Genomic DNA, 12937 nt, shown 5'->3' with positions numbered 1-12937 from the left:
TCAGTTTTGTCTGAGTTTAACAGCAGAAAATTGCAGGTCATCCAGGGCTTTATGTCCTTAAGGCATGCTTGAAGTTTAGCTGATTAGTTTCATCCAGCTTGATCGATAGATATAATTGGGTATCATCCACATAACAATGAAACTTTGGCTTGCACAGAGGACTCACCATTAACATGTACAAACTGAGATCGATCTGATAGATAGGATTTAAACCAGTTTAGTGTGGTTCTCTGTAATAGGATGTGATGGTCAATGGTGTCGAATGCAGCACTAAGATCTAACAAGACAAGTACAGAGACAAGCCCATTGTCTGATGCAATTAAAAGGTCATTTGTAATTTTCACCAGTGCTGTCTCTGTGCTGTGATGCACTCTAAATCCTGACTGAAAATCCTCAAATAAACTATTGTTATTTAGAAAGTCGCACAACTGATTGGCAACTGCTTTCTCAAGGATCTTTAGAGAGAAAGGGAAGGTTAGATATTGGTCTATAGTTGGCTAAAACCCCTGGAGAGTGTAGAGTGGGTTTTTTAAGAAGCGGTTTAATTACAGCTACTTTAAAGGATTGTGGTACAGAGCCTGTTAATAAAGACAGATTGATCATATCCAGTAAAGAAATGCTAACTAAGGCTAAAACGTCTTTAAGCAGCCTAGTTGGAATGGGGTCTAAGAGACAGGTTGATGGCTTAGATGAATTAATCATTGTTAGTTGAAGGTGTGGTAGTCAGCCACCTATCCTCTCCATCCCTTGTGTTTCTTGTTTGTCCCCGGTTCGTCTTTGGATATGTGTATGTGTGTGTGTGTGTATGTCTCCTGGTCTGGCTTCATGAATCTCCACCTGCTGCTGATCACCGGCACACCTGTCTCCTATCAACTCATCAGTCTCCACAGCTTATTTCCCACTACACCAATGCCAGATCGTCCCCGTACATTGATTATCCTGTCCTGGTGATCACAGCTCCTGTCAGCCTGCCTGCCTCTCCAGCCAACTTCACCTCGCCTGTCTTCAACAGTTCCACTTTGCCTGTCTACCACCTCGGAGCCAGACACTCAACATCTTGCCTGCTCTGTGATCTTGGTTCCGCTGACGGTCAGTCTCCACACACTACAATCAGCGCTACCCTGCTGGACGGGCCAGCCTGCCTGTCCAGACCCACGTGGCGGCTAGACCCGGTCAGCGAGGTGACCGCTGCTCCAGGCGAGTCGGAACCACTGCTACTCTCCCGGGGTTACCAAGTTCGAAGCCGATGGCTTCGCTCTGAACAACTACACCCCTTCCTACTATTCCTGCTAGCGTATAAATAGTGTGAATTGGGTTATAAAGAATATAGTTGTGTTCTGCATTTGTGGGTTTGAAGATCGTACATACGACAGAAGGTCGACAGGAGCAGCATATTTCAGGTTTTACAGTTGTTTCTAAGGTTCCTGTGTTTGAAGATAAATCGGTACTGTTTGAGGGCAGGACATGATGAAGTTTTTCTCTAATAGTTAAAATTTGATCATTAAAGAAGCTCATGAATTCATGAAGTCGTTACCACTGAGTGCTATAGGAATACATGGTTCAATAGAGCTCAGCAGTGCTGAAAAGAAACCTGGGGTTGTTTTTATTTTCCTCTATTAATGATGAGTAGTAGGCTGCACTGGCATTACGGAGGGCCTTCCTATATGTTTTAAGACTATCTTGCCAGACTAAACGAGATTCTTCCAGGTTGTTTGAATGCCATTTCCTTTCAAGGTTTCGGGATGTTTGCTTTAATTTGGGGGTTTGGGGGTTATACCATGGAGCTAACCTTCTTTGTTTTATTATCATCTTTTTTAGATGAGTGATAGAATCGAGTGTCGTTCGCAGTGAGCCTGCAGCACTATCAACTAGAGTCCTCTGTTATATTGCGACATAACATTGAATTAAATGCAGATGGGATCAATTCCTTGAATTTAGCCACAGCAATATCAGACATCTAGAGTATGAGCTTTTGCCTAATGGCGTGTAGTCCAGCAATAGCAGTTCAAAAGTTATTAAATAATGGTCCAATAAAGAATTCTGTGGAAAGACTATTAAATGTTCAATTTTAATGCCATACCAGAACAAGGTATATGGCATTGAATGCTGGATGTCTGGACATACAGTATCTGCAGAAGATTGCCAGGGATGGATCAGGCATGCAAAAAGCTTCTTTCCCAGGTGAGGGACATAAGAGAGGACATAAGGTGTGATGTGGAACTTGTGGCCAAATGCAGAAGACAGGGTTTACTAGCACTGTTGTATTTCTATATCTGTAGCTATCCTATACAGATATGTATAGTGAATAAGTGTAGTTTTGTATTGCATTACTGGAATTACTTTATATTTGTTTGCCATTTTTGCATAATAGCCTGTTGAAGCATATTGCATTTCTGATTTTTTTTTTTTTTTTTTTTTCTGTAAAATATACTGTAAGGTAGCACAATCCATGCAATAATGAAGTGCCCTTTTTGTTGTAATGGAGTCTTGGTTTATGCTAAAAAAAAATTAAAATACTTCAAAGACATTAGTGATACATATTGTAATGATACCTGTAAATTTTTTTTTTTTTTTTTTAGGTCATTGTATAATGAGTGACAAAGTGTTACTGTTGGGAGACAAATGTCAGTGTTCTGGTTCAAGAGTTGATCCTGAGGTGTGTAGGAAGTGTTTTGGTTGCACTAGTGTATTTTGGAAATTAGATTCACTTTTGTGCTGAGCTGCATGTTGGTAAAGAGAACCGTGTGAACTCCGTATTGAGAAATATGTTACCAATTGTAAAAACTGTAAATAACTGAACAGGATGGGTACTGAGCAGGACATTTTGCAGTTGAAAAATTGTACTTGTCAGTGCTCTGACAATGGTGCCACATTCTAAATGACTTCAGACACCTCTTTGGCATTTCTATACTTCTCTATATTTATTTTGGCCGATACTGATATCTGCAAAAAGTTTAAATTGGACCATAACTGTCCCTGTCGATGTATCATATTATAAATGGAAGTGAACAAGTACGTACATGCATTAATAAAACTAAAGCTCTGTATGAAATATACAGATCAGTATGTTGTGACGAGACTCTAAAATCAAAAATGGCGTTTTCCCTGTTTTCAGTGGCTGAATTGTTACAATAAAATTAAAATTTTGAATTCATACTTTGTAATTCATAGGAATGTTCAGAAGAAGACTCAGTACTGAGAAATGCTTTATAGCAATCATCCAATCACAAGCCAAACTCTGAGCCTAAAAGCCCCTAGCCATGGACACAGAACAAAATTTGCATTGCACCTGATATTTCAAGAGATTTATCAAACCTGGTCAGGAAGTATGCAGGTCAATTTTTTTTTTTTTTTTTTTTTTTTTTTCCCCACTGACTTCATCAACAAGGGCTTCATCAGTGCCAGTCCCTTCTCATACTGTTTGGCACTGTCATGAACCAATAAAACAGTAATTTTAAGTGTGCTAATGTTCTAACAATTAAAAAGCCCCGTTGGGATTTGTCTGTTTGCTGTAGTGTAATTTGCCATCCCGCAAATCCCCATGTGGACCTATCCCCCTCCTCCCTCACATTGGAGAAAAATCAATGTCACGTCAATCATGTTGTAGCCTAATCGATCTGGTTTTATTGCGGTTACTGCCTAGTTACGAGGTATCTCTTTTCCTAGTTTTTAATAAGTACATGTGCCGCAGCATTCTGGATCAACTGGAGAGTCTTAAGGGACTTATTCGGGCAGCCGGATAATAAGGAATTGCAGTAGTCCAGCCTAGAAGTGACAAATGCATGGACTAATTCTTCGGCATCATTTTGAGACAGGATGTGCCTGATTTAGAAGATGATAATAATAATAATAATTGTAATCATAACTGGATAATGTTTTCCAAGTTTTCAGCATCACCCAAAAATACAAGAGTAACCAGCAAAGCTAATATAAATTAAATCTTTTTGCTTTTCAAACTGAGTGATTTCATTTTAATATTTTGCAGGCTCATTTATGGAGCCTGTTTACGCTGAGGCTGTTATATTAATATTTGGCTTGTTTTCGAAGCCGCAGCTATTTGTCTCGCGAGAGTAGACAACACTGCTGCAAAGCTAACAGCCAGAGCGGACGAGAGTCACGAGACGGTTTCCCAGAGCCAGCGATACTAGCAACGCTCCTGCTGCTACAGCTAACATCACAGCAGCACATCTTGGCAAACTAGAAAGTAAAGTGAATGTCCGCGGGCAAGTCGTTTAACGTTACCTGACACACAAATCATGGCTGGAATAGTGTTGCGTGGCTCGGTTCATTTCCCATTTACAGAGCCAGGGCCGTGTACAAACACCGGAGTTTCACCGCGCACACACTCACAACGGACAGCCGGCGGAGCGTGAGGAGATATTCGCTGAATTTGACAAAAAGATGTGTATTGGATTCGAATCGCATACCCCACTTTTAAGTGTCCAGCCCTGGACCAGCTAAATGGAATGCAGCTGTCACGGACACGCCAGGTTCCACAACGCACCCCCTCACCAGAATACTAACCGGAAACACCTGTCACTAAACACACACCTGAGCTCCATCTGCATCACTCCAGCCCCAGTACACAAGCACACCACTCACCTCAGCCCGGTCTCGTTCGTAACAAGGACAGTTCTCCGTATCCTGCACTGTAACGTCTCGGATTCCTAACCAACGAAAAAGAGTGTTTTCCCTTCTCCTGCCCTGTGTTTCTCCTGTCTCCAGTGTGTGTGTGTGTGTGTGTGTGTGTGTCTTCTACCTCGGATCTCCAACCTCGCTGGCTAAAGGACGGTATCAGTCCTCTACTCACTGTCTATTTGCATCTTCTGAACTAAATCCATCTGTGACAACAGCCTTGCTTAATGTTATTAATTACAGCTGTGCTTTTCCTGCTTTGACATGTCGAAATGTCTGCCTTGCAAAAGGTCTATTAAAACTAAATGTGCTCCCAGGAGACCTTTCAAGACCTCTTTTAAAAGGGGTTATTCTCTTTTGTGAGCAAAAACAAACCGTATAAAGATGCAGTCATGAAAAGACGTGTTGCTTGCTATTTTAAAATAACTTGTCTCTTATAATTGTACACTTACTCATTTGCTGAATTTTTCAGAAAGATGTGTATTAGATTATAATTGCATACCCCACCTTTTTAACAGTGCTTTTATTGATTAGATAACTTACATCAATTGATACAGAACACACACACACAAACACGCCACAGGCTACAGTGACATACACTACAAGTTAAGGAGAGGAGATCCCAGGACTTATGGCTCATTAGATTCAGTGTTACACACAGCCGCACGGTGACATTTATCATCACACACTGGGTGACGTTCTTTACCTTCTTATATCTGCATGTTGGCACACCTGCCAGGCCAATGAATATTCAGTTTTTTTGTTTTTTTTATCCCAATTGAATGCAGGTGTGTAAGCCAAAGTGCTCCACAGCTTTAAATAGAGAAACTTTAAAAAATATAGCAATTGAAAGAGGGCAAAATCTTTTCTCTTTCTGGCTGTATGAATGTCAAGTGTATATATATGATTTCCAAGACATGGTTAAGATTAGATTACATGACAATATCTGTACTAAAATATTTGGTCACCTTTCTCCGATCCCACAGGTGGCCCTCACTGCTCAGCAGTGAATACACCGTCCTGTCCGTAGCTTTAAGATCCACTACTCAGTTAACATGTTTGTCCACCCACATTAAAGGAGTACATGTTCATCTGGAGCAACAGTAGGTTTCCACTGTAAGCTTTAAATACACTAACATAACAATGTGCGCCAATAGGTCAACTCTTAAGATTACAATGCAGCAGAATGCACTTACACAGAGCTATACCTCTGGACTGTGGAGAGACCATGAAACAAAGTTTTGAATGTGGGAATGTAAAAAGTTACAGACCAGTCAAACATAGTCTATATAATGACATTTGAAACATAAATGATCTGTCAAACTTGATTTGATTTCATGATACTTTCTCATCTGAAGGACTCAGTTGGTCTGAGGATAAATATTATTACACCAGTGTGGATATCAGGTCCTTATAGAATGTTATTCAGTACACTGAAACATAACAAAAGAAATGGCTTTAAAATAATATACTGCACACAAAAAGACAAGAAAATAATGTATTCCAGCATTTGTTGTAAACATAAATATCATTCATATTTTGTTGTTGATTCTTATTCCTGGTAATGACCAATAGTTCAAACTGGTTCAAGAAATCTCCTTTCAGACTGTAAATCTGTGACATTCTCTTCCTGTTATACTTTTCCTTTATCTCCATCATGGCTTAGAGAGCAAACTGGGCTTTTTAAAAAGAGCCTTTGGAGGATCCACATTTTTCATTTTAAGATGTAATCTTTGAACACTGGTTTCTGAACTAAACTAATGTTTTATTCAAACTCTCAAAACTGTAATGGCAGATTTTTGTTTTCTGGAGTGATAGTTTTGGAAAGTTAGGAAGAAATCATTTAAGACTTGACAATAGAAGACAAGGCTTCATCTAAGGTCAGGGAAGAAACTGAGCAGATTTAGGCTGTTGCTCATTGGCCTCTCAGTGTGTACTACATAATAGAATATTTTACATTTTCCCTGGCAGCAACACTAGTTGATTTCCCTTCTTCCATTCAGCAATAAAGCTTCAAATGGGATGCTGGAGGGCTGATCAGGCTGAAGACCGCCCACATCTAAAGACCCTCAAACTCACTGGAAACATTAATCTGCTTTCCTCTACATGAACAAATAAGATCATTTTCAAGAGAAGTAATATTTATGTGACTCTGAATCAGCTTCTAATTGTATTATTACTGGGTTATAGTACTTTACTAGTAGACCCTCAGACCTAACTTGGTCCAGACTGTGGAATAGGTATGTTATATCTCAAGGAGATATGACGTTACTAACAGCAGGTCAGTTTTTGAGCACATGTATCTGCTGCTTCCAGTGTGTCTAAAGTTAAAATCTGCTGGCCCTACAAAGAAATACCTCAGAGGAAAAACTATTATCATAATGCATATTATTTTACACTGAAGAAGAAAGAAGATTGGATGTAAATAAATAATTCAGTAAATCTTCCATCATTTTGCTAATTATTTTTTAGATTTAGAAGTGTTGAAGAAATTACATGAAACACATGGACACACGTTTGTTTAGTGAGTGTGTTCTACTCTGAAAAGGAAAAGTGTTTCATCAGATCAGATTTTTTTCACTGCCCTCATCAAGCAGGTGTCGTACAGTATTTGAGGCTGGTACCATGTAACATCTGTCCATCACACAGTAGTAATAATGCATTCCTTAAACAAAGTACATATGACAGTAATTGAGCCCACCTAAAAACTGCATCCACATATTAAAAACAGCCTTTCTGGCCTTCTGCAACAAAAATTGAAATGAGTCTGTTAGTGCCTTTGTCAAAAAGGTGAACTGATAAACAGCCAAGGTTTCTCCCTAATTCACTGTGACTACCCTTAGACCAAGAAGGAATGAGACAAACTACAGTTATCTCCTAGAAAGAAAGAGAAACAATCCAACTGGCTTTCAGTCAATAAGTAGCCGTCTGCCTCTACTCCCCTCCAGGTGTGAATAAATATGTTTGGGGATCTACTGTATGAACGGTGATTTCCTCTTTCACCTCAGCAGGGTTCTCTTTTTCCAGTCAGGCGGTAGTAAAGGCAGCCTCATCTGAGTACGGGTCTTTGCCGTCCTCCCCGCTGCTGGATGAGCGGCTGCTGAGGTCAGCCACGCCCGACTCCAGGTCGCTGCAGGTGGAGAGGCCATCTGGGTCGTGACTCTTGAGATGGGTGTGCAGCCCTAGACACAGGGTGAGAGTGGGGTCCTTGGTCTGAGCCTTCTGATTGACTGGTTCAGAGGAGAGTGCATGACCGTTGACCGGTGCAGGGCTGGTGATTGGGTCTGTGTAAGTGGTGGTTGGGTCCGGCCTGCAATGTCTCTGCCGCAGGTGGCTAGTCCTCCTCGGAACCTCAATCTTCTCCCACGTGATTGGTTTCCCTGTCAGGGCTGCTATCCTCTGCACAGACAAGAGATCAAGATATACACTTTCTTTAATTACCTGAGAGGTTTTCCATTCATTTATCACCAATATTAACAAACTCTACTCTCACTGTGTATATTGAGTGGGTTAGGAGGTGGGCAATGTGGATGGTTGAACTTCAGTTGGACACCAGTGATTAGAGACAGAACTCAGTCATTCTCACTAGGATTATCTGACATTTATTTAACATCAAATTCCCCTTCAAACTTGACCAAGGATGTTAGGCTTTGGTTTAAAATTCTCTAATGAGGAGCCACAAATATTTACACATTTAATTTTTTTTGCTTTCTCTATTTATCTGTACTTATTTCTGTCCTTGTGCTGCTGCAACAACCGCATTTCCCCTCTGGGGATCAATAAAGGCTTGTTTTATTAATTCTATTAATCCTGCCAGATTAGCAGCGTCGGAGTGACTATATTTAATTTCAAGAGGAATATACTGAGATCCCCTCCAGACATGTTTTAAGGCATAAAAATACTGTCTGATATGGTTTATCCAGAAAAAAGTTCAACTTACTAGTTAAAAAATATTAAAATTACATCTACTCCTTCTCCCTCATTGATAAATCCAGAATCTATGAATATGCAAATATTGTTTATTTCAAAAGTTTAACACACAAGATGTCTCATACTTCTCCATTCTCAGTGTATGTGCACTTCAGGCTTCATGTTTCCATATTGGACTTGTCTAAGTTGCATATTGGACCATGATTTTGCATGTTTGTCACACTTAAATGTTTCAGATCAAACAAATTTAAATATTAGTATTAGTATATTTAATTATTAGATAACACAAGTAAACACAAAATGCAGGTTGTTGTTATTAAGGGAAAACAAAATCCAAACCTACATGGCCTGTATGAAGTAGTGATTGCCCCCTAAACCTAATAACTGGTTGCTCCACCCTTAGCAGCAACAACTGCAATCAAGTGTTTGTGATAACTTGCAATGAGTTTTTTACAGCGCTGTGGAGGAATTTTGGCCCACTCATCTTTGCAGAATTGTTGTAATTCAGCCACATTGGAGGGTTTTCGAGCATGCCACAGCATCTCAATAGGATTCAGGTCAGGACTTTGACTAGGCCACAACAAAGTCGTCATTTTGTTCTTCTTCAGCCATTCAGAGGTGGACTTGCTGGCGTGTTTTGGATCATTGTTCTGCTGCAGAACCCAAGTTCGCTTCAGCTTGAGGTCACGAACAGATGGCCAGACATTCTCCTTCAGGAGTTTTTGGTAGACAGCAGAATTCATGGTTCCATTTATCACAGCAAGTCTTCCAGGTCCTGAAGCAGCAAAACAGTCCCAGACCATCACACTACCACCATGTTTTACTGTTGGTATGATGTTCTTTTTCTGAAATGCGGTGTTACTTTTACGAAATACTCTGTGGACTGACGAGACAAAAGTTGAACTTTTGTGTTTCATTGTGTTATCTTTGACTAATATTTACATTTGTTTGATGATTTGAAACATTTAAGTGTGACAAACATGCAAAAAAATAAGAAATGAGGAAAGGGGCAAACACTTTTTCACACCACTGTAGTTGTGACGTCACAAAATCCTGCTTATACTTGTTATTCATGCGCTAACTCACTGCTATTTTTTCATGCACTGTGTGTGAAAGGGAAAAACTACATGATTTCAGTTGGAATTTCTGATAAAACAATTGTATTAATCTCTAATTTATACAACTCCTCAGTGAGAGATTCTCAGATTCATTCTGGAACGATGGATGTTGAATTGGGGTTATGGTGTCGTAACAGGGGGTGTCTTTGTGTGTTGTATGCCTTGTCTGGAGCCCGGTTGGTGGTGGTGGTGGGCGGTTCCTCCTGGCGGTACCTCCTGGTGATTGGTGAGCTCCCCCTCCAGCTGCTGGGATTCCTCCCTCATGGCAGACAGGAAGTCAGCAGGTGACTGGCGAGGAGGTGTTGATTTCTCCACGTGGTTATAGAGTCCCTTCCACATTCTGGAGACAAGGAGAGAGAGGGAGAAAATAAAGGAAATATTGTATAATATTTGTTTTGTAATGTTTTTCTTTTAATATATTTTTTCCCTTTTTTGTAGATGTCTGACTCTGACATTGAGCAGAGCACATGCTGTTTTGATGAGGAGAAAAGAAAAGTATATCTGCAGTATAAGAAAAATAAATTCAATACTTTTTAGGCTTTTTAATGCTAAATCTCTGGAGTAATGTTTGACTGTTTAAAAAAATAAAATATACAAATATACAATATATTGTATTATTGTATTTCAGAATGGCAAATACATAGAATAGCAGAATTTATTTTGCCTTTTCAATGGTCAAATGACATGACTCAACACAAATTTTATTTGCAAGAAATATTATAGCCATATGTACCACTACATATTTATCATACACTCCTGAACCAAGAATACCTTTAGCTTTCTCTGGCAGAATACAGTCTCATATGGTGTCAGTGGGTGTGTTTGCTGCAGTGACTCACTTGAAGCAGTAGGGGGTAGTGTTTGGTCTCAGGACACCTTGACTCTGGCTCAGCTCAGCTTTGTACAGAGGGTTGGTGTACTCGGCTCTATCCTTCCACAGCTGAGGCCACAAAGAATGACTCTGCTCACGAAGCCTGTAGTCAAACAACACACACACCAACAGGCAATGCAGTCAACAACTTGATGCTGCACTGAGAAAAAATTGATGCTGGAGAGACTAGCGCTGGTTTTCTAGGTGTGTATTCTACAGCTTTTTAATGGCTGTATGAATAACATAGCCTTCTCTGCCAAACTGAAATCATGTACATTTTTAGATGATTTTTGTCACAAATTTGATAATATGATGGATGGCTCAAAGTTACTAAAAATCTGGACACCTTTTCAAATACAGCACTCAATCTTTGGTTTATAAGATGAGGGAGCTAACAGAGACTGAATATAAATCTGAATCTGGATATTCAAGATTCACTAGGCAATATGTTCATGTGAATACATACTAAGCCTATATCACTGTGAAGGTCAGCATTCTGTTAGCACCTCTTTATCCTATTGACCAAAATGAAAAGGAATTCACTCCCTCAAAGCCACTAGCAGACATCCAGAACCATGTGCCAGAAGTTCATTCAGGACAGGACATCTCTGACACCAAATGGGCCACACAAATTAATCGATTATACGGATGTTATTGTCCTGCGTCATAAATCACAGTGACACAGTGGTCACACAGTGACAGCTGTTTTCTGTATGCATCTTAATTTAACTGCAGTGGAACAGGAAAGTTATATGCTATGTGAGGGCCGTAGATGTGATGCCTTTTGACTTCTTGTGGTTATAAACCAAAAAAGAGCAACAGAAGTTAGCCGATAAGATCAACAATAAAACATGTATCAAGAAGTATAGAGTGGAAATTCAATTCACTTTTATTTATATAGCGCCAATTCATAACAGAAGTTATCTCATTGCACTTTTCCTATAGAGCAGGTCTAGACTGTACTCTTTATAATATTATTTACAGAGACCCAACAATTCCCACCAAGACCAAGCATTTGGCGACAGTGACAAGGAAAAACTTCCTTTTAAGAGGCAGAAACCTCGAGCAAAACCAGACTCAGGGTGGGCAGCCATCTGCCGCTGCCGTGTTGGGTTGAGAATGACAGAGAGTGAGAGAGTGAGAGAGAGAGCATACAGTAGCACAATGCAAATTCCACATAGCATTTTAAAATAATAATAATATAATGGTAGTGGTAATATTAACATTAATAAAACAATAATAGTAATAATAATGATAGGAATAATAATGATAATAATAGTAATAAGACTAATAATAATGATTGTAGTGTGGTTGTCGAGCAGGAACATGGGAGCAGTAGGAGGCCCACAATCATAGATCCAGACTCTGCAGGTCCGGAGGCAGAAATACCTGCTGAAAGCGACAGAAGGAGAGAGGAGAGAGACAAGAAAGCAAAAAACTACAGGAGAGAGAAGATGTCGAGTTAGTGTATAGGGTGGATATCAAAAACATACACTATTTCCACTTTTTTAATAGTTATCTAACTATAAAGGAAGGAATCTCTGTCTGTATGTCTGTCCTTTGATTTTCTCGACAATAGTTCATCCAATTGACTTCACACTTAGCGGGTATATTGCTGAAGACCCAAAAGAGTGTAGTGCAATTTGGTCAGATGGGGGCGCTATAACTACAAACTTTACGTTTTTTGAACCGTAAGTCTCAGAAACAAAACTCTTTTTTCCTGGATTCTGTGGGTCCAGAATAATCTATCCATATAAGCCACGCCCATTTGCGTCTAGATCGTTTTTCCGCAACTTTTTGAATTTTGTCCAAATCTGTTTTTCTGCTACTTCTACAAATTTTGAGCAATCAAGCCAAGCCAGAAAAAGTTACTTTTTCAGATATTTGATATTGCATACAGTTTTGCAAATAGCTGGCCCTCACAGTTTACTCAAATGCTGTGGGCAAGGCTTATATTACAAAAATGTGACCATGTGACCATGACAAATTTGGTGCCACTGCTGAGGAACCGAGGGAGTGCAGTGCGAGCTCTTGAGCTCTATGGGACAGCTCTTGAGATCTACGAGACATAATATTTATTAGCACACACTGTGTACCGTATTGAGAGGGTGGCCCTATTAATTGTTATACTGCCAAACGGCATGCTGGGTACAGCTCACTCTCTGTGCTAGTTGACTGTTTACAGTACATTCAGATGAAGGAAGTGTGGGTACAGCTCACCCTCCATTGCTCGCTACCATTGGCTGTACATTCAAGAACAGGGAAGAAAGAGAGACCGGAGATGTAAGTTTGCCATTTGCTAAAATCGAACATTTCAAGCATCAGCGATGTAATAAATAAAAAGTCCCTGTTTATGTAACTAACGTTACTACAGCGTAACGTA

At 39.8% G+C, this 12937-nt stretch overlaps 1 protein-coding gene across 3 annotated transcripts in view; it reads right to left on the bottom strand.

Annotated features, from left to right (window-relative positions):
* Positions 1 to 5141: 5141 nt before the first annotated feature.
* LOC122873250 (myotubularin-related protein 7-like) overlaps positions 5142 to 12937 on the bottom strand; it is a 35904-nt gene continuing 28108 nt past the window's right edge. For 2 of the 3 annotated variants that reach the window (XM_044189707.1, XM_044189709.1), the window contains exons 12-14: positions 10523 to 10657; positions 9897 to 10023; positions 5142 to 8034 (exon numbers count right to left, since the gene is read on the bottom strand). In XM_044189707.1, the coding sequence (XP_044045642.1) occupies positions 7663 to 8034; positions 9897 to 10023; positions 10523 to 10657 (634 nt within the window). In that variant the 3' untranslated portion in view covers positions 5142 to 7662. Of the gene's footprint in view, positions 8035 to 9844; positions 10024 to 10522; positions 10658 to 12937 lie in introns of all 3 variants that reach the window. The other variant, XM_044189710.1, reaches the window with a different exon arrangement.

Source organism: Siniperca chuatsi, linkage group LG3 (assembly GCF_020085105.1).
Source record: "Siniperca chuatsi isolate FFG_IHB_CAS linkage group LG3, ASM2008510v1, whole genome shotgun sequence".
Lineage (NCBI taxonomy): Eukaryota > Metazoa > Chordata > Actinopteri > Centrarchiformes > Sinipercidae > Siniperca > Siniperca chuatsi.
This window is presented reverse-complemented; position numbering and strand designations above follow the sequence as displayed.